This window comes from Ovis canadensis, chromosome 2, assembly GCF_042477335.2.
Source record: "Ovis canadensis isolate MfBH-ARS-UI-01 breed Bighorn chromosome 2, ARS-UI_OviCan_v2, whole genome shotgun sequence".
Classification (NCBI taxonomy): Eukaryota; Metazoa; Chordata; class Mammalia; order Artiodactyla; family Bovidae; genus Ovis; species Ovis canadensis.
This window is the reverse complement of record NC_091246.1, coordinates 11,853,660-11,873,366: the sequence shown is the minus strand read 5'-3', so window position 1 is coordinate 11,873,366 and position 19,707 is coordinate 11,853,660. Positions and strand designations below refer to the sequence as shown.

Here is a 19,707-nt window from a genome sequence, read left to right as displayed (position 1 = left end):
TTTTAGATATTGTGGCACAGAATTTTCCATTACTTTTTTAGCTTAAGTAGGGAAAGAGATGGAGAAGGAAATGGCAACCCACTCCAGTGTTCTTGCCTGGAGAATCCCATGGACAGAGCAGCACGTCCAACAACAACAATACATTTCCACTGATTGTACATTTTCATCTATACTTTTTATTTAGCATTCAAAATCAATTTTTACCTCTAATAAAAGATGAGTTCAGAGAGCTTTGGCAGCTTTCTAATTGGCATAGCATATGGTATTTGTTAGCTGATTCTTCAGCAGTAAGCAAAGTACTGAAAAAGAAGAGTTAAAGTTTAATATTAGATAATATATATAATACAATATAACAATAGACCCAAGTCCATTCTAAACAGAATTTCTGGAGCTTCTACTGGCTGAGGATCAGAACTATAAAAAATTTCTGTCTCCTCTACCTTTTCAGGAAGTAAAAGATCCTGAAGTTTAGTTCAGGTCCTTCAGTTTCGTGGGTAAGTGAGTGATGTGTCTGTGTGTTTTGGTATTTAGGAGAGAAGGAAGTATGTATGACAAGCAGTGTAAATCAGTAAATACAGCTCATTAGTAGGTATGAGGTCAAAAATTAGTACGTAGCAGGAACAATGGACTGGTTCAAAATTGAGAAAGGAGTACGTCAAGGCTCTATATTTAACCCTGCTTATTTAACTTATATGAAGAGTACATCACGCAAAATACCTGGATGAAGCACAGGCTGGATGAAGCATAAGTTGCAATCAAGATTGCCAGGAGAAGTATCAATAACCTCAGATATGCAGATGACACCACCCTTATGGCAGAAAGTGAAGAGGAACTAAAGAGCTTCTTGTGAAGGTGAAAGCAGAGTTGAAAAGCTGGCTTAAAATTCAACATTCAAAAAATGAAGATGATGGCATCCAGTCCCATCACTTCATGGCAAATAGATGGGGAAACAATGAAAACAGTGACAGATCTTATTTTCTTGGGCTCCAAAATCACTGTAGACAGTGACTGCAGCTATGAAATTAAAAGACACTTGCTTGCTCCTTGGAAGAAGAGCTACGACAAACCTAGACAGTGTATTAAAAAGCAGAGCAAAAAGTAAAATTTAAAAAGTAAAAAATTGCTGACAAAGGTCCATCTAGTCAAAGCTACGGTTTTTCCAGTAGTCATGTACAGATGTGGGAGTTGGACCATAAAGAAGGCTGAGCACTGAAGAATTGATGCTTTTGAACTGTGATGTTGGAGATGACTCTTGAGAGTCCCTTAGATTGCAAGGAGATCAAATTAGTCAATCCTAAAGATCAGTCCTGAATATTCATTGCAAGGACTGATGCTGAAGCTGAAGCTCCAATACTCTAGCCACCTGATGCAAAGAGCTGACTCGTTGGAAAAGACCCTGATGCTGGGAAAGATTGAGGGCAGGAGGAGAAGGGGACAACAGAGGACAAGATGGTTGGATGCCATCACCAACTCAATGGACACGAGTTTGAGCAAACTCTGGGAGACGATGAAGGACAGGGAAGCCTGGCATGCTGCAGTCCAGGGATATTTCCTTTGGTCACATATAAAAAATATATTCACAAGTCAGCAATCAGTTAGTGTAGAAATAAAGGGGTCGCAAAGAGTCAGGCACAACTAAACGACTGAACAAGAACAACAGGGAAGAGACCGTTAATTCACAAACCCTTTAATCTATGCGCCAAACCTTCCACACCCTCTTAAGTGAGAAGTGATTGTATTCTGTTTCTCTGTTCATATGTGACCCCGTGGACTGTAGCCCACTAGGCTCCTTTTTCCATGGGAATTTCCCAGGCAAGAATACTGGAGCGAGTAGCCATTCCCTTCTCCAGGGAATCTTCCTGACCCAGGGATTGAACCCAGGTCTCCTGCATTGCAAGCAGATTCTTTACCATCTGAGCCACCAGGGAAACCCCACAGATCATACATGAACATGCTAACTGTAAGTACTGCTAGTTCAATTGACAATTCTGGGTAGTAGCAGACAACTAGATCTTATGTCTAAATCACCCAATTTACTCACATGACCCAAAAATCTTGCATGTGGTGGTAATATTTGAGAAGCTAGACAGTTCTTAAACCTTACCAAGGTCTCTTTGACAACCTGATACCTCAGATTGTAGGTTATCTTAAAGTAAAAGGAAAGATAAATATTTAGGCAAACCAAGTCCAGCAGAAGGTCATAATATAGACAAATGACCTCCTTCTTAATCGAGCTTTCTGAAGACATGTCTGAATTTGATATTTTCTTTGGTCATATATAAAAATATATTCACAATTCAGCAATCAATTAATGTAGAAAAAAGGCTTCACACCACACAGACATTTTTTTAGCACCATACAATCTAGCATAGAGTTTTACATGTAATAGGAACTAAAAATATTTGTTAACTGGTTATATCATTCCCTGGAGGCTCAGACGGTAATGCGTCTGTCTACAATGTGGGAGACCCGGGTTCAATCCCTGGGTCGGGAAGATCTCCTGGAGAAGGAAATGGCAACCCACTCCAGTATTTTTGCCTGGAAAATCCCATGGTTGGAGGAGCCTGGTAGGCTACAGTTCACGGGGTTGCGAAGAGTCGGACACGACTGAGTGACTTCACTTTATATCTCTAGCCAAACTGTTGTGTTCTGAAACAAAAGTAATTAGGGCCATAAAAGCAAGTTAAAATTATAATAATACTACATATTATTTTTCTTTTCTGTTTTTTAAAAATTATTTGTTCTCTTTGTTTTCAGTTTCACAGTTGATGTATAAGTTTATTTTTAAATAGGGATTTTTAAGTTTTTATGTTCATGAACCAATGGAAATGATTTCCAGTGATGAGACAGTTTCTTAAAGTTGTTTCAAAAGGCCCTAAAACCTTTGGCTAGTTGAAAAGTCTTTTTGTTCTAACTGGCAAATCATAAATACAGATAAGACTTAATTTCATAAATTCTCATTAGATGTTTGAATTATAACAATAAGTAGGTATAAAACATGTGTGATTAAAATGAGTTTACCGCAGTTTAAATAAACACTTTCAATATGAGAAATTCAAGATTATATTAATTCCAGCTAGTCTTTGTTTCTAATTGACAATCTGCCTTAACAGATGCAAATCAGTCAATCCTAAAGGATATCAACCCTGAATATTCATTGGAAGGACTGATGCTTAAGCTCCAATACTTTGGCCACCTGATGTGAAGAGCTGACTCATTGAAAAAGACTCTGATGCTGGGAAAGATTGAGGGCAGGGGGACAGAGGATGAGATGGTTGGATGGCATTACTGACTCAATGGACATGAGTTTGAGCAAACTGTGGGAGATAGTGCAGGACAGGAAAGACTGGTATGCTAAAGTTCATAGGGTTGCAAAAGATTGGACATGACTTAGAGAGTTAACGACAACAAGAAGGGTATATGGAGTAAGTAAAAGAGTAAAAGAACACACACAAAAAGAAATATAGGCCCTGCAAATAAAAGATAAAAAATCCTGCACCTTAACAAAGGGATTAAAATATTTAAACAAATTATAGAGTTTCTATACATGTCTCATGCTATTTTGTTAGAGCTCGTATCTGATATGGACAGTTCTAGTTCATGGTAGAGTTCTGCATAGCTCTAAAACAAAATTTACTCCTCTTAAAGGAAATCCTTCTTTGTCTGAAGATGAAGATAATTGGTACCCTCAATGTCAGCCTTCTTTATTTTATGCTGTGACACTCTCCTGAGACCATTAGTAGAAGCCTGAGCAGCTAGTGATGAGATGCTCCAGTTGCTTCCAGTAATCCAATAGCATTCTCTTCTGGCAGATTAGCCAATCACAACTAAGAACTCAGAATATGTACTATTATTATCCCAATATTATAGATAAGGAAGCTGAGGCACAGGGCAATTAAGATCACAGAGCTAGTAACTGACAGAGCCAGACAATCTGGCTGTACTTCAGGGCTATTAACTACTTACTATGGGCTGAATTGTCCCCGCTCAAATTCATATGTTGAAGCCATAACACTCAGTACCTTAGAATGACTATATTTGGAGGTAAGGCCTTTAAAGAGGTAATTAAGTTAAACGGGGCGATTAGGGTGGGTCCTAATCCAGTACAACTGGTGTCCTTTTAAGAAGAGATCAGGACATAGACATGCATGGAGGAAAGACTACATGAAGACAGAGGGAGGAGACAGCTTTCTACAAGCCAAGGAGAGAGGCCTCAGGAAGAATCCAACCCTGCTGATAATCCAGATCTCAGATTTCTAGCCTCTAGATTCTGAAGAAATAAATTTCTATTGTTTAAGTCACTCAGTCTATGGTATTTGTTATGGCAGCCCTAGCAAATCAATATACTACTACACTATATTTCATGGTAATGAGCGCCAATAGAGGCAGTGTCATTGGTAAGCATCCACTGGCAATTTTCTAAGCAGATGGTTTAAGTTTAAAATTAAAATTTTTGAGTTGTTTATATTTGATGGTGATATATTCACATTCAAAATACTAAAAGTATAAAAGAGCCTAGCTGTATCACTTACTAGCTCCTATATATTGTGTTTACTTAGTTCCTTTCTGGGCTCAACCAACATTACTTGATTTTCACGTGTCCTTCTAAAGATATTCTGTGCATATAAAAACAGTTATGTACATATATGTTCATATATTCCCATCAGTTTCTTATTATAAACACCATTTAATCTCTGACATTTTTTTCACAGAAATATTTTGGAAACTGACTTTATATGGAGAGATTTAATTAAAGATTGCTTCTTCTGAATTACAATCTGAGTTCTAGATATAATCTTTACTTACATTTTACAAACAGGAGAAGATGGAAATGTCTGAAGTTCTGCACATAATGAATTCACTGAAGAATGGTGGTTTGTTAGGTCTAGACGAGTTAATGGCATTCCTAACTCTTCTGGAATATATAAAAATTAATAAAAATCATGTTATATAAACATTGAATAAATATGTATGATTCGTGACTTTTGTAAGCAACTATTACGTTCAATCATTCTGTTACAACAAAAATTTTCAATCGAAATAAATTTGGATTATTTGAAATACAAAATAACAGTTTTAAATTTCCATCTATATAAAGGACTACACATATATCACATGGTGTCTCAACTATGATAATGGTGATTTTTTTAAAATACAATGATAACTGAACTTTATTAAATTTACCATTTAAGATAAATTCTAAGACTTTATGTGTAATAATGTTTTAAATTCTGACAACTAATACTGTCAATACTTAGGACACAGTGCTATTTTTATCTCTGTACTAAATACTGGTGATATTAAGCAAACAGTATTAATAGAGAGTAATTCTTCACCTTAAAAAGTCTGGAGACTAGGTGGGCTAGCACAAAATTATATTTTTATAGAATGGGTTTGAAAAAATAATCATCATTTATGATACAGAGCCATTGTGTTTCTATCACTCTCATAAATAAAACAGCATACTTCCAAATAGATGATTAATTTGATCCAGATAAAAATATAACTAAATAACAGTATTGTCAGCACAGTTCGAAAGCAACATAGTCTGGCATTACACTGGAACAAAAGATAATTCTGACCTTCCAAATTTGGTAGGATAGTAATATTAACAATAATGATAGGATTGCTTTGAGGATTAAAAAGTTAAATTTACAAAACTGTAATAACGGTCAGCAAGATTGTTAATACTGAGGTAAAATTTTACTACTGAACTATAAAATTATAAGATTTCTGTTTTTAATATTAATACTATTTCCTTCATTCCTCTTCTTCAATCTTTGTAACTCTCCTCTATATATTATTCAATTTTGATGCTTGAAGGATGTTAACGATAGGAACAAATGTAAGGGATAGATAAAAGAACTTGGTTTGCAATAATCAAGTTTTAAACATGAAAATTGTCTCTTAGTAGACTTTATATGTGAATGTATTGTACTTTTACATCATATATAGATATCCCCTGATAAACTCAGTGGTTTATTCAAAATTTCTACCTGGTTGCCTGTACTCTGGTTCATATTGATTTTGAATGGCCAAAATTTCCATGGAGCTGCATTTTATATCCTCAAGGTCAACTCCATGCTTGATAGTAAGATCTGAAAAGACAAAAAAAAGAAAGTCTATTATCAGCAAAAGTACTATGATATTAGTTTTCTGTAATCTTGTTCATTCCTCGGTGAACTGTTCATTCCTCAGTTCATTCCTCAATGACTCCTCTGAGGAGTCATTTAGTCTCCATTACAGCCAAGTAAGAAGGCAATGGCACCCTACTCCAGTACTCTTGCCTGGAAAATCCCATGGACTGAGAAGCCTGGTAGGCTGAAGTCCATGGAGTCGCTAAGAGTCGGACACGACTGAGCGACTTCCCTTTCACTTTTCACTTTCATGCATTGGAGAAGGAAATGGCAACCCACTCCAGTGTTCTTGGCTGGAGAATCCCAGGGATGGGGGAGCCTGGTGGGCTGCCATCTATGGGGTCGCACAGAGTCGGACATGACTGAAGTGACTTAGCAGCAGCAGCAGAGCCAAATAAGAAGCTTCGCTAGTGGCTCAGTTGGTAAAGAATCTGCCTGCAATGCAGGAGACTGCCTGCAATACAGGATACCCTGGTTCAATCCCTGGATTGGGAAGTCTCCCTGAAGAAGGAACTGGCAACCCACACTCCAGTATTCTTGCCTTGAAAACCCCATGGACAGTGGAGGCTGGCAGGCTACAGTCCATAGGGTTGCAAAGAGCCAGACACAACTGAATGACTATCACCACCAGGGCCAAGTAAAGGCTGAGAGCGTAACACCACAGTCATTCGACAAAGTCACTTGTGCTTAACATTAGCATTCATAGATTTGTATCCTTCTAAAAAGCCCATCACTTCCCATCACTTCATGGGAAATAGATGGGGAAAGAGTGGGAACAGTGTCAGACTTTATTTTTTCGGGCTCCAAAATCACTGCAGATGGTGACTGCAGCCATGAAATTAAAAGACGCTTACTCCTTGGAAGAAAAGTTATGACCAACCTAGATAGCATATTCAAAAGCAGAGACATTTCTTTGCCAACAAAGGTCCGTCTAGTCAAGGCTATGGTTTTTCCAGTTGTCATGTATGGATGTGAGAGTTGGACTGTGAGGAAAGCTGAGCACTGAAGAATTGATGCTTTTGAACTGTGGTGTTGGAGAAGACTCTTGAGAGTCCCTTGGACTGCAAGGAGATCCAACCAATCCATTCTGAAGGAGATCAGTCCTGGGATTTGTTTGGAAGGAATGATGATGAAGCTGAAACTCCAGGACTTTGGCCACCTCATGTGAAGAGTTGACTCACTGGAAAAGACTCTGATACTGGGAGGGATTGGGGGCAAGAGGAGAAGAGGATGACAGAGGATGAGATGGCTGGATGGCATCACTGACTTGATGGACGTGAGTCTGAGTGAACTCTGGGAGTTGGTGATGGACAGGGAGGCCTGGCGTGCTGTGATTCATGGGGTTGCAAAGAGTCAGACACGACTGAGCGACTGAACTGAACTGAACTGAAAAAGCCCTTTGGCTACCTGTGGATTTGAGCTCTGCTAGATGTTCAAGTTCTGGTATAAATTTGATTCATTTACTCAGGTTGCCTTTTCATAACCTTGCTTGACTTACACGCTGAGCAGTAATCCCCTTGATTTAGTCTTGTCTGCAAGAATGCTTTCAAGTATGTTGATGGCAAGCATCCCTATTTTCATTGGATATCACAAGTCCCCCTTCACTCTCTCCTAATATTATGTATCTTTGATTATTTCAATTGGAATTTATAAGAGGAGCATTAAATATGTGGGCTCTAATTATATTAGAAGACTTCAACAATATTTACTATGTTTAACTAGGAAGAAACCATCTAAATTCCAGGTTATGACTCCCAGTCATCTGATCCATGAATCATAACCTTACTGTGGGTCTCTAAAGTCAGCATAGAAGTTGTTAACATTTTGTCACTGTGTAAATAACTCAAAAAGTTAATATAGCCATATGTGGTTTAGCTCTATTTGTATAATTACCTTGAAATAGATTAATTTGAGACATCTTAAGAGTGTAAGTATACAAAGAGAGGACAATGAGAAAAGAGTTTTATCAATAATAATTTTGAGATTTTTGCTGTGTAACCTTACAGGAAACTTTTTAAAAAATCTGAAGGTTCAGAAAAGGTTTAATGAACAAGAACTTTTGTAACAAACATTATTAAGAAGTTCTAACAAGTCATAGATTTTTGGGAGGCCTTTTGAAATTATATTTTAATTTTGGCATAATTATAGATTCATGTGGAATTATAAAAATAATATACAGAGATTTCATATAAAAGGGTAACATCTTGCAAAACTTTGTACAACATCACAATCAGTATACTAACACTGAAGTTGGACACAGAACATTTCTATCACCACGATTCCAAATGTTGCCCTTTTATATCCGAACACAGCCATTTAATTCTCACCTGTTTTGGAAAGGTTTTCATTTTCATCTGCATAACTTATTATTTCTGGCGTTAAGTTTAATGACTCCTTCAGTTCTGAGAGTGATGGAATATCAACTTCTTGTTTGTGGCTTATAGGTACTAACAATTCACATTCAAGCAAACTTGATGACTAAAATAATATATAGGCAAGACAAGTTTTTAGTGAGGCTTTCCAAAGAAATATTTCTGAGTTCACAAAAAGATGCATTTGCTTAATTGGTGTAATTTAAAAACTAAATCCACACTCAAAACTTTTAATGCTCTGCACACATTTTATTTTCAAAGTAAGTGTAGCAGCCAAAAAAAAAAATATTACAAGCAATTTTCTGTCTGAATAAAATCCTTCATGGCCACTGTTTACATTAGTGATGTACAATATTCCTAGATACAGCAATATTTTCTTTTGTGTTAATAACAATTCAAAATTCTAAGTTAAAGCAATCACTGCAGCAAATGAGAGTTGGTGAATGGAGTAAAAAGAGTAGGTGGAATGGAATGGATCTTTACTGCATTCCATTGAATTTATTTCTCTCTCATTCTGACAGAACTGGATTCTTCAACACGTGAGACTATATATGCATAGCTCTCAGAATTAACAGGGGAAGAAGAAGGAGACTGGAGAAAAGGAGCTAACAGGTGAATTAATATTTTTACCATGTGTGTTACAATTTTTGTTTATAAAAAATAGAAACCTTTAAATGCCTTAAGACCAATGTATATATAACCTCTTAGTGTCCTGTACCAGGTATATTGACTAAAATTATTGGGAGAGGTTTTAAAATTCCCTATACCTGGGATGCACACCAGACCAATTAGATAAGAATACATCTGAGTAGGACCCAGGCTCTAGAATTTTATTAAAATTTATCAAGTAAATTCAATGCATAGCCAAGGTTTAGACTGCTATCTCTGAGGTACATTTGACTCTTTAATTGATACATGTTCAACTCATTATTGAGTTTTTTAATTTGACAACAGTAGATGGCCAATGTGTATTACTACAACTTTAAAAGTATGATTTTCTAACTTTAATTTAAAAATTACTGAAAGCAAATACTACAGCTTCATTTAAACCTACTGTATCTTTCAGTTTCTCCTGACAAAAGTCCTCTTTATCCATGTAAAAATCTTCTTTCACAAAACATTTTACATCTCCTTGAAGAGAGAAACACTCCCTTAACAAAAAACAAAACATTAGTGTTTACTTTTTAGTAAGGTACATACCAAATGTAGTTAGTCAAAATACATAGTGATTAAAATTAGACTTGAGGTAATAATAAAATACCATGATTGATAGCATCTAGACTTGTGAACATACAAAGAATATTTTCTCCTCTTAAAAATATTTACGACACTGGGCAATTAAGTACCTGAAAAATTTAGCTTCTGTGGAGATCTGTGCTTTGAAATCTGGCAAGGGATCCTTTACTAAATATAGTTTTAGCCTACTCAACAGAGTGTGCAAAGTTGGTAGCTGACTTTTATAGGCCATCAAATAATTTACAAAAATTATTTCTTCATCAATAGACAAATCTGAAAATAAATAAGAAATAGAATAAGAACAAATCTAAAAGTTATACAAAAGGATCTAGATAATTACTGTAGTCAGCCATTGATACAGTTGGGGTTGACAAACACATTTTATTTAGTTAGTTATTTAAAGAATGGTTGATGTACAATATTATGTAAGTTACAGGTATATAATACACTGATTCACAATTTTTAAAGGTTATACTCTACCTATAGGTTGGAGAAGGAAATGGCAACTCACTCCAGTATTCTTGCTTAGAGAATCCCGTGGACAGAGGAGCCTGGTGGGCAGCTGTCCGTCCATAGGGTCGCACAGAGTCGGACATGACTAAAGCGACTTAGCATGCGTGCATGCCTTGGAAGAGGAAATGGCAACCCACTCCAGTATTCTTGTCTGGAGAATCCCAGGGACAGAGGAGCCTGGTGGGCTGCCGTCTATGGGGTCGCACAGAGTTGGACACAACTGAAGCGACTTAGCAGCAGCAGCAGCTACCTATAGTTATTATAAAATATTGGCTATATTCCCCCCTGTTGTACAATGTATCATTGTAGCTTATTTTATACATAATAGTCAAACACATTTTAAAGTCTTTAGTTCTTCATTGTATTGTGCAAATAAATCATGTAGCATGGGACTGGTACAGAGGTAGAAGCTCAATAAAATTTAACATGGTTTAGTACAGGGCATGGCAACTCACTCCAGTATTCTTGCCTGGAGAATTCCATGGACAGAGAAACCTGGTGAGCCACAGTCCATGGGGTCGCAGAGTCGGACACAACTGAGTGACTAACACTTTCACACTTTCACACTCAGTACACTGAGTAGGGCTTCCCTGTAGCTTAAATGGTAAAGAATCTGCCTGCAATGCAGGAGACCCAGGTTCCATTCCTGGGTTGGAAAGATCCCTTGGAGAAGGAAATGGCTATACACTCTAGTATTCTTTGGAGAATTCCCTGAACAGAGGAGCCTGGTGGGCTTCAGTCCATGGGGTCACAAAGAGTTGGACACGATTGAGCAACCGATTAAGCATGGTACAGTACACTGAGTGGTAACCAAATATCCTGAAAGAGTTGTAAAGGCTCATATTTTTTTCCCCCATAAAGTGAATGTAATCAATGGAGGAAGCTATTTTATGCCTCAGGCTAGCCAGTTAGCCTTAGCAAGACAGTAAAGAAATAAAAGCATTTGACTTTTGCTGATCCCAGTCTTTTCTTCTCTGTATATCTCGAAAGGTCTCTGATTCATCTCCAGAGACTCACACTAGGGAATGGAGATGGTCTAAAAAGCTTACAAATGAAACCAACTCTGATTCTAGCACTCTAAAGTTGTTTAAACACATTTGTTATAAAATTAACTACAATGAAAACTATATAGCAAAGTATCTACTAGAGAAGTGTGATAGAGCTTACATGTTAGAAAACACGACTGCTTCGTGTCGTGTTTGAAACACAGGTTTGAAACAGGTCTCGTGTTTGAAACCTGAAACACAGGTTTCTCCTCTCCTCACTCTATCTATCGTGTTTGGATCACTTTAGAATCTTAGCTAACAGTATCAGTGCTTTAGCAGTTTCTAGGCCCAGGGATGGAAGGGGGAGCAATGGTCTCTTGTTCTGGGCAGTGGCCTTTCAGTTAAGTAATTTTAAATGGTATGAGAGAAGGATAATATGAAGTGAAGTCTCCCATGACCAACTATTTGATCCATCATTGGTACACATGTACTTAATAAATATATGGTATAGAGTAGGCAGGCCAGGACCATGCCTTTGCCTGGTGCTAACTTAAAATTACCAAAAGAGAAACTGTTATGTAAATTGGCCTCCTAAGAGATTGTTTATCAGAACTTGTTAAGTTCCTGACAATCCTGTGGCTGAAAACGTCCCATGATATGCCAAAGAAAGTTGGCCAATCAGCACCATGTCTAAGCAGGCTTTAGCTGAGATAATTAAAGAAGGTTCATTCGTACATCCTTTCTGTAAATATTAATGAAGTCATATTAATAGTAAAGACTCAAAAATCATTCATTTATATCCCCATCTCCACTTTCCACTTTGAAACACTGACCCTCTAGCTGTCTTTCCTTCCTAAAGGCTCACCCTAGTACTTCTGGGAGTACCATGGGGACATCTCATATCAGTTTTGAGGTCTTTTTTTCCTAACCATTCTGTTTTGTTGAGCCACGTGAGGGCAGCATTACACCACAACCAATGTTCTTTTTACCTATACAAAGGTTTTAACAGAGGTGCTACTTCCTTATATTCTTAAGGCTATACACATACCCTGGATTTCTTATCTTATTACACTGGTATATGTACCAATACAGATATGAGGAGACTGTTTTCCTCTACTATAGAGGAGTGTTAAGTTGTCATGAGGAAACAAAATTTTGGCTGGTTAGCTATAAAAAAAAAGCAAAAAAGAGATCTACTGACAGGAAAGAGGATGGGGTTATTCTTGGCAGAAAACCCAATACAATGAAATGAAAACAACTGAGTTCACTAAACTGATAAAAAACTATAAAATCAATGGTTTTCAAATATATATACATATATATACATGAACCTAGTCAAAAATTAATGGAAAAACGTGTTCATTATGGCCACAAACATACAAATATTGAGAAATAAACACCAGAAGTGTGCAGAATGTCTATGGAAGATACCATAAAAATTACCAAGGATCATTACCAATAAACAAAAGCAAAAACAACAAAACTTGAAGAAAAGGCAAAATAAACCATTTTCCTGGCTAAAAAATGTTAACTACGGTAAAAACTAAAAAGTTTCAATTTCTCAAGAAGTCTGTCTTAGAATCTGGAAAGCTGATTACAAAGTAAATCTGGAAGAATACAGATGTGAGAGTAGGAGGGAAAAGACTAATTAATACATGTTATATTTGTATATTAGTTAAAACTGTATGATACTCAATAGACATTTCTCCAAAGAAGACATACAGATGGCTAACAAACACATGAAAAGATGCTCAACATCACTATCAGAGAAATGCAAATCAAAACCACAATGAGGTACCATTGCATGTCAGTCAGAATGGCTGCGATCCAAAAGTCTACAAGCAATAAATGCTGGAGAGGGTGTGGAGAAAAGGGAACCCTCTTACACTGTTGGTGGGAATGCAAACTAGTACAGCCACCATGGAGAACAGTGTGGAGATTCCTTAAAAAACTGGAAATAGAACTGCCTTATGACCCAGCAATTCCACTGCTGGCATACACACCGAGGAAATCAGAATTGAAAGAGACACGTGTACCCCAATGTTCATTGCAGCACTGTTTATAATAGCCAGGACATGGAAGCAACCTAGATGTCCATCAGCAGATGAATGGATAAGAAAGCTGTGGTACATATACACAATGGGGTATTACTCAGCCATTAAAAAGAATACATCTGAATCAGTTCTAATGAGGTGGATGAAACTGGAGCCTATTATACAGAGTGAAGTAAGCCAGAAAGAAAAACACCAATCCAGTATACTAACACATATATATGGAATTTAGAAAGATGGTAATGATAACCATGTATGCGAGACAGCAAAAGAGACACAGATGTATACAACAGTCTTTTGGACTCTGTGGGAGAAGGCGAGGGTGGGATGATTTGGGAGAATGACATTGAAACATGTATAATATCATATATGAAATGAACAGCCAGTCCAGGTTCGATGCATGATACTGGATGCTTGGGGCTGGTGCACTGGGATGACCCAGAGGGATGGTATGGGGAGGGAGGAGGGAGAGGGGTTCAGGATGGGGAACATGTGTATACCTGTGGCAGATTCATGTTGATGTATGGCAAAACCAATACAATATTGTAAAGTAATTAACCTCCAATTAAAATAAATAAATTTACATTGAAAAAAAAACTGTATGATACTCACACAATAATAGCAAGTCAGTAAAACATACTAGAATATCCAGAAACAAACTATAATGTGGAAAAGGATTTGGCATATAATGTAAGTGACATTTCTAATCAATGGGGAAAGCAAAGAGGATTCCCCAAGTAATATTGGGACCACTGCAAAAACATTTGGGATTAAAAAAATTTTTTACTTTTAATCATATACTAAAATCTTAAAGGAAACTTTATGTAAAAATATGAATAAATATTTATTTACTCCAAAGAAGAATTTTCTAAGTATAAAAACAATGATAGAAATCATAAAGGGAATGGTTAGGTTCAAATTAAATATATATGGGGTTATTGATACCATTGATATATAAAGATAAAATACAAGAATAGAAAAAGAGACAAAAAATCATTTCACAAAATAAAAATATGCAAATGAACACTGAATACCAGTAATTTTAAAAATGCAAGTAAAAATATAATTTTTTGCCAGTCACAATGGATAAACATCTTACAACATCAGATTTAGAATATAATTTGGATAAAATATATCTTTAATTATTACTTACTGTAAATTCATAAAAACTGAGTGAACTTCCTAACACTGCAACTATTTTATCTCCACATTGAATTATGGTTTCACATAAATTAGATAAGATTGAAAATCTTCAGAATAAATGGGAAAATAAAATAGAACTATCACTTAATAATTTAATAATTTAATGTTATACCAGATTGTCATGTCATCAGATTGCTACAGAGATGCTAATATAACTATAGGAATATGTTGATGAAACTTCTGAGGCTATTTTGAAGCCCAGCACACTTAAACTCCAAAAACAATTAAATTACAAAAAGGAGATTAATATGAAAGAAAATATTTTGCTAATGTGGCAAAGCTTTGAATTTCAATTTTGCAGGTGGATATCCTTAGCAAAATAAAAAAATTTAAAAATCCAGTAAAACAAAAAAAAAATCACTGAAATGAAAAAATTTTTTTAAAAATCACTGAAATGAAAATTTATATATTAGTAAGAAATGTTTTATAACAATGGAAATAACAAATGTTTTACCTTGTGCTTGAAGTGATGGACATTTTTCTAAGCATCTGACAAGAGTAAAGAATTCATTGTAATCCTTATGGGTATGTAAGCTGGCTTCCTCTACTTCAGTTTGGGAGTTTGGGTTTGAACTTGGAACAATTTCATCAAATTCACAGTTAAGCTGGGTCACCATTCCTGTAACTGTTCTTCTATGATATACGAAAATTACTGATTTTGTGTATGTCTTATTTTAAAACATCTTTATTAACGAATAATACATGTTCACTGAAGAAAGTTACCAAATTCCAACAGATATAGAGAAACATTACCCATAGATCCATCATTCAAGAGATGAATTTAAAAAGTATGTATTTTCTCAATTACTTTTGAATATTTTAAAACAAAAGTGGATTCATATACATAGTATTTTGTAACCTGTTCTTTTCCACTAAGCAATGAAGCATGAGCACATTTACATGTCAGTCAATGTACATTCACTTCATTTTTTGAGTGGATGAACAAGATCCCATTGTATAGGTAAATAATTTTTTCAACTAGTTCCCTGTTACTGCAAATTTAAATTTGTTATAATTATTTGCTATTATGAGCAACAATGCAAGGAATATCTTTGTGTACTTATCTGTTTTCTCAAAACGCAATTCCTAAAAATGGAAATGATGAGGTTAAAGATATATAGATTTTTAGACTTTTCCGTGCATTGCCAAAATGTCCTTGTGCTGGATAGTCAATGTCTGCTTTTCCATGTCATTATTCAACCTTTTATATCCTGTTCTACATCCTAGGAGACCAATCTCAGTGAACCAACTGAACTCCCTTGCCCAGTCTTCTGCTTGGATTTAGCCAATGGAAGCACTGGCAGGAGATCAAAGGTGGGAAAATAAATAGGTTGAAATATTATTCTTCCCAAATCTTTCCCTTTGGGGCCACAGTTTAGAGAGATAGCTGCATTCTTCAACCAACAGTTACAACTTTAATCACACAGCATCTCTCTTGTAGCTTCAGTTCTTACTGTGTTGGTTACTTCAGTCCCCTTTCTCCTTCAAGCTTAGGGTGGTAATAACTTCCAGGCATTGTGAGTCCAGGGAACTTGGTTTTGGTTCCCTTGACCCTACCTGTACCTTACTTGTTTCCTGACTGACCCAGATATATCCACCATTGTTTATATCATCAGGATATTTGAACTTAAAACAGAACTTTCTACTGAATTTTCCAGTAAATAAATATACCATTGGCAATTCGGCTACATATTCTAATATATATTTTTATGATATCCTAAAATACTTAGCATTAATAACCCTACACAGACTGAAAGAACCAAAATCAATATAATTCCCCAGTGAACTGAAGAAAATAATGAATATGCCATATCTCAAAATCATGTGTAGAAAAACCTCTAGAGTTTCTGCTTTATTCTTTATAAAAATACAAGGTACCAGAAAAAAATATTTTAGCTCATTCAGTTTCATATTACTCATGAGAATGATGATTTCTATGTGGATCTTTAGAGACTTCTAAATTTAGTGCTTAGATAGCTACTTTAAAATAAATATGACTGACAGAGACAATAATTAATAGTAATCGTTGGCATTATAGTTTTTTTTAATTTTTTAAACATAATTTTATTTATTTATTTTTGGCTGTGCTGGGTGTTTGCTGCTGCACAGGCTTTTCTCTAGCTGCTGCAACTCTGTAGTTGTGGTGCATGGGCTTCTCATTGTGGGGGCTTCTTTTGGTGCTGAGCACAGGCTCTAGGGTGTGCAAGCTTCAGTAGTTGTGGCATGTGGGCTCAATAGTTGTGGCACATGGGCTTAGTTGCTCCACAGCATGCAGGATCTTCCTGGATTACGGATCGAACCTGTGTCTTCTGCACTGGCAGGCAGATTCTTTACCATTGAGCCACCACAGAAGCCTGGTACTATAGTTTTGAGAAAACCCTGTCAATTCTCTTTCCCTCACCATAAGTGATCTGTAAAGACCAGTATTTCCAGGTTTTCTTTCCCCCTCCTTATCCAATATTATCTATTTTTTGTTCACTGGTACCTCTCCTCTGCCTAACTTGTAGATCCTGATGTTTCCTGGGCTTTCAGTCTGCACTGTCTTTGCTTTCTTTCTATATCATTCTTTTTTGGGTAAATTCATCCACTCCTGTTCACTAATTCCTTAACTCAAAAGAAACATTTATTGAGTGTCTACAATGTGCTAGCACCATTGTAGGCGCTGAGTGTGGAGAGGTGAACAAACCAGTGTCCTTGCCCTCGTAAAGTTTTCCATGATAATGGGATGATAAACAAATAAATAGGTAAATGACGTAATGTCAGGTGGTGAAAAACTCTTATGAGTGAAATAAAAGGAGGTATTAGGACATCAAGTAATAGCCAGAGGGATAACAAAAGGTATGTTTTAGAGAGAGTAGTTAGTGAACGGCCTTCTAAGGAGCTACAGTTACCTGAATAATGGTAAAGAGCAAGCCATACAGAGGCTCAGAGTAGAGGACCAAGAGACACAGTCAAAGAAAAGCAGAAAGGTCAGGTTGACTGGAGTTGAGTGAGGTTAGATAGGTGGGCAAGGACACTGGATTTTATTCTATGTGAAATGGGATACCAATGATGAAAGGCATAACCCATCAATAACTGAAACATTTCATGAACTGCTTTGTGTCTTAAAAAAAAAAAATCACAGGCAAACTCGTATAAGAAAATAAAGGAGTAAATTCTTGTGACTTTAATTTAGGTAAAGCCTTCTTAGATTTGATACCAAAAGTACAAATAACAAAAGAATAATTAGATAAATGGAACTTCATCAAAATCCAAAAAATTTTCTGCTTGAAAGGATACTATCAAGGCCGTGAAAAGGCAATCCATAGGAGAAAATATTAGCAAACCACATATCTAACAAGAGACTTGGATCTGGAATACATAATACATAAGGAACTCTTAAACTTCAATAATGAAAAGGCACATAACATAATTTAAAAATGGCAAAGAACTTGAATAGTCATTTATCCAAGGAAGATATACTAACAGCCAATAATTAAAGGAAAAGAAGTTCAACATCATTAGCCATCAGGGAAATGAAAATCAAAACTACAGTGACATGCAATGAGCCATTCACTAGGATGGTTATAATTAAAAAGACAGATAATAAGTGTTGGCAAGATATAAATTGTAACCTTCATAAAGAAAGCTGAGCGCTGAAGAATTGATGCTTTTAAACTGTGGTGTTGGAGAGGACTCTTGAGAGTCCCTTGCAAAGAGATCCAACCAGTCCATCCTAAAGGAGATCAGTCCTGGTATTCATTGGAAGGACTGATGCTGAAGCTGAAACTCCAATACTTTGGCCACCTCATATGAAGAGTTGACTCATTGGAAAAGACTCTGATGCTGAGAGGGATTGGGGGCAGGAGGAAAAGAGGACGACAGAGGATGAGATGGCTGGATGGCATCACCAACTCAATGGACATGAGTTTGAGTGAACTCCGGAAGCTGGTGATGGACAGGGAGGCCTGGAGTGCTGTGATTCATGGTGTCGCAAAGAGGCGGACATGACTGAGTGACTGAACTGAACTGAGTGGGAATATAAAATGGTACATCTACATGGAAAAGAAGTGTTTACAAAGTTACCATAAGATCTAGCAATTTCACTACTGGAGAGATAAAATCCTATGTCTGCATAAAAACAGTCCACAACTGTTTATGGGGCTTCCCTGGTGGCTCAGACAATAAAGAATCTGCTTGCAAAGCTATGGTTTTTCCAGTAGTCATGTATGGATGAGAGTTAGATCATAAAGAAGGCTGAGCACCAAAGAAGTGATGCTTTTGAACTGTGGTGCTGGAGAAGATTCTTGAGAGTTTATTGGACAGGACGGAGATTGTCAATCCTAAAGGAAATAAACTCTGAATAGTCATTGAAAAGGCTGATGCTGAAGCTGAAGCTGCAATACTTTAGCCACCTAATGCAAAGAGCTGACTCATTGGAAAAGACCCTGATGCTGGGAAAGAGTGGGAGCAGAAGAAGGAAGCAACAGAGGATGAGATGATTGGATGGCATCACCGACTCAGTAGACATGCGTTTGAGCAAACTCTGGGAGAGAGTGAAGGACAGAAAAGCCTGGCATGTTGCAGTTCATGGGGTTGCAGAGTTGGACATACTTACCAAAAAGCAACAACTGTTTATAGCAGCATTACTCATAAGAGCCAAAAAGTGGAAACAAATGTCCATCAACGGATGAATGGATAAATAAAATGTGGTATATTCATACAATGGAATATTATTTGATCACAAAAAGTGAAGTGCTGATACATGCTACAAAATAAAAAAGTGTTAGTCACTCAGTCATGTCTCTTTGCCACCCCATGGACTGTAGCCCTCCAGGCTCCTTTGTTCATGGAATTCTCCAAGTAAGAATACTGAAGTGGATAGCCATTTCCTTCTCCAGGGGATCTTTCTGACCCAGGGATGAATCTTAAAAACATTATGCCAAGTAAAAGAAGCCGGTCACAAAGGATCACATATATATGTGTGATATTGTGATTTATAATAAGAGATTTATGTTTGGTCTTCATATCCATTTCTTGCACAAAGCTCCTAAGGTCATTGGACTTTCTTAAGTGCTAAAGTTGACTTTTGTTATGTTAATACGGTAACTTTTGGGAAGCACCTAAGGATGGTGATTGGTTGCCAGGAGAACTAACCATGTGATTAGAAGATTGCAACTTTCAGTTCCAGTCCTCTGACCTCCAGGAGGGGGAGAGGGGCTGGAAGTTG

At 36.6% G+C, this 19,707-nt stretch overlaps 1 protein-coding gene across 1 annotated transcript in view; it reads right to left on the bottom strand.

Moving 5' to 3' along the window:
• The window catches only part of SHOC1 (shortage in chiasmata 1), a 95,396-nt gene that overhangs the window by 64,492 nt on the left and 11,197 nt on the right, over positions 1 to 19,707 (bottom strand). The window contains exons 4-10 of the mRNA XM_069575432.1: positions 14,953 to 15,131; positions 9,856 to 10,018; positions 9,546 to 9,660; positions 8,465 to 8,615; positions 5,997 to 6,098; positions 4,807 to 4,915; positions 205 to 299 (exon numbers count right to left, since the gene is read on the bottom strand). Of these exons, the coding sequence (XP_069431533.1) occupies positions 205 to 299; positions 4,807 to 4,915; positions 5,997 to 6,098; positions 8,465 to 8,615; positions 9,546 to 9,660; positions 9,856 to 10,018; positions 14,953 to 15,131 (914 nt within the window). The remainder of the gene's footprint in view (positions 1 to 204; positions 300 to 4,806; positions 4,916 to 5,996; positions 6,099 to 8,464; positions 8,616 to 9,545; positions 9,661 to 9,855; positions 10,019 to 14,952; positions 15,132 to 19,707) is intronic.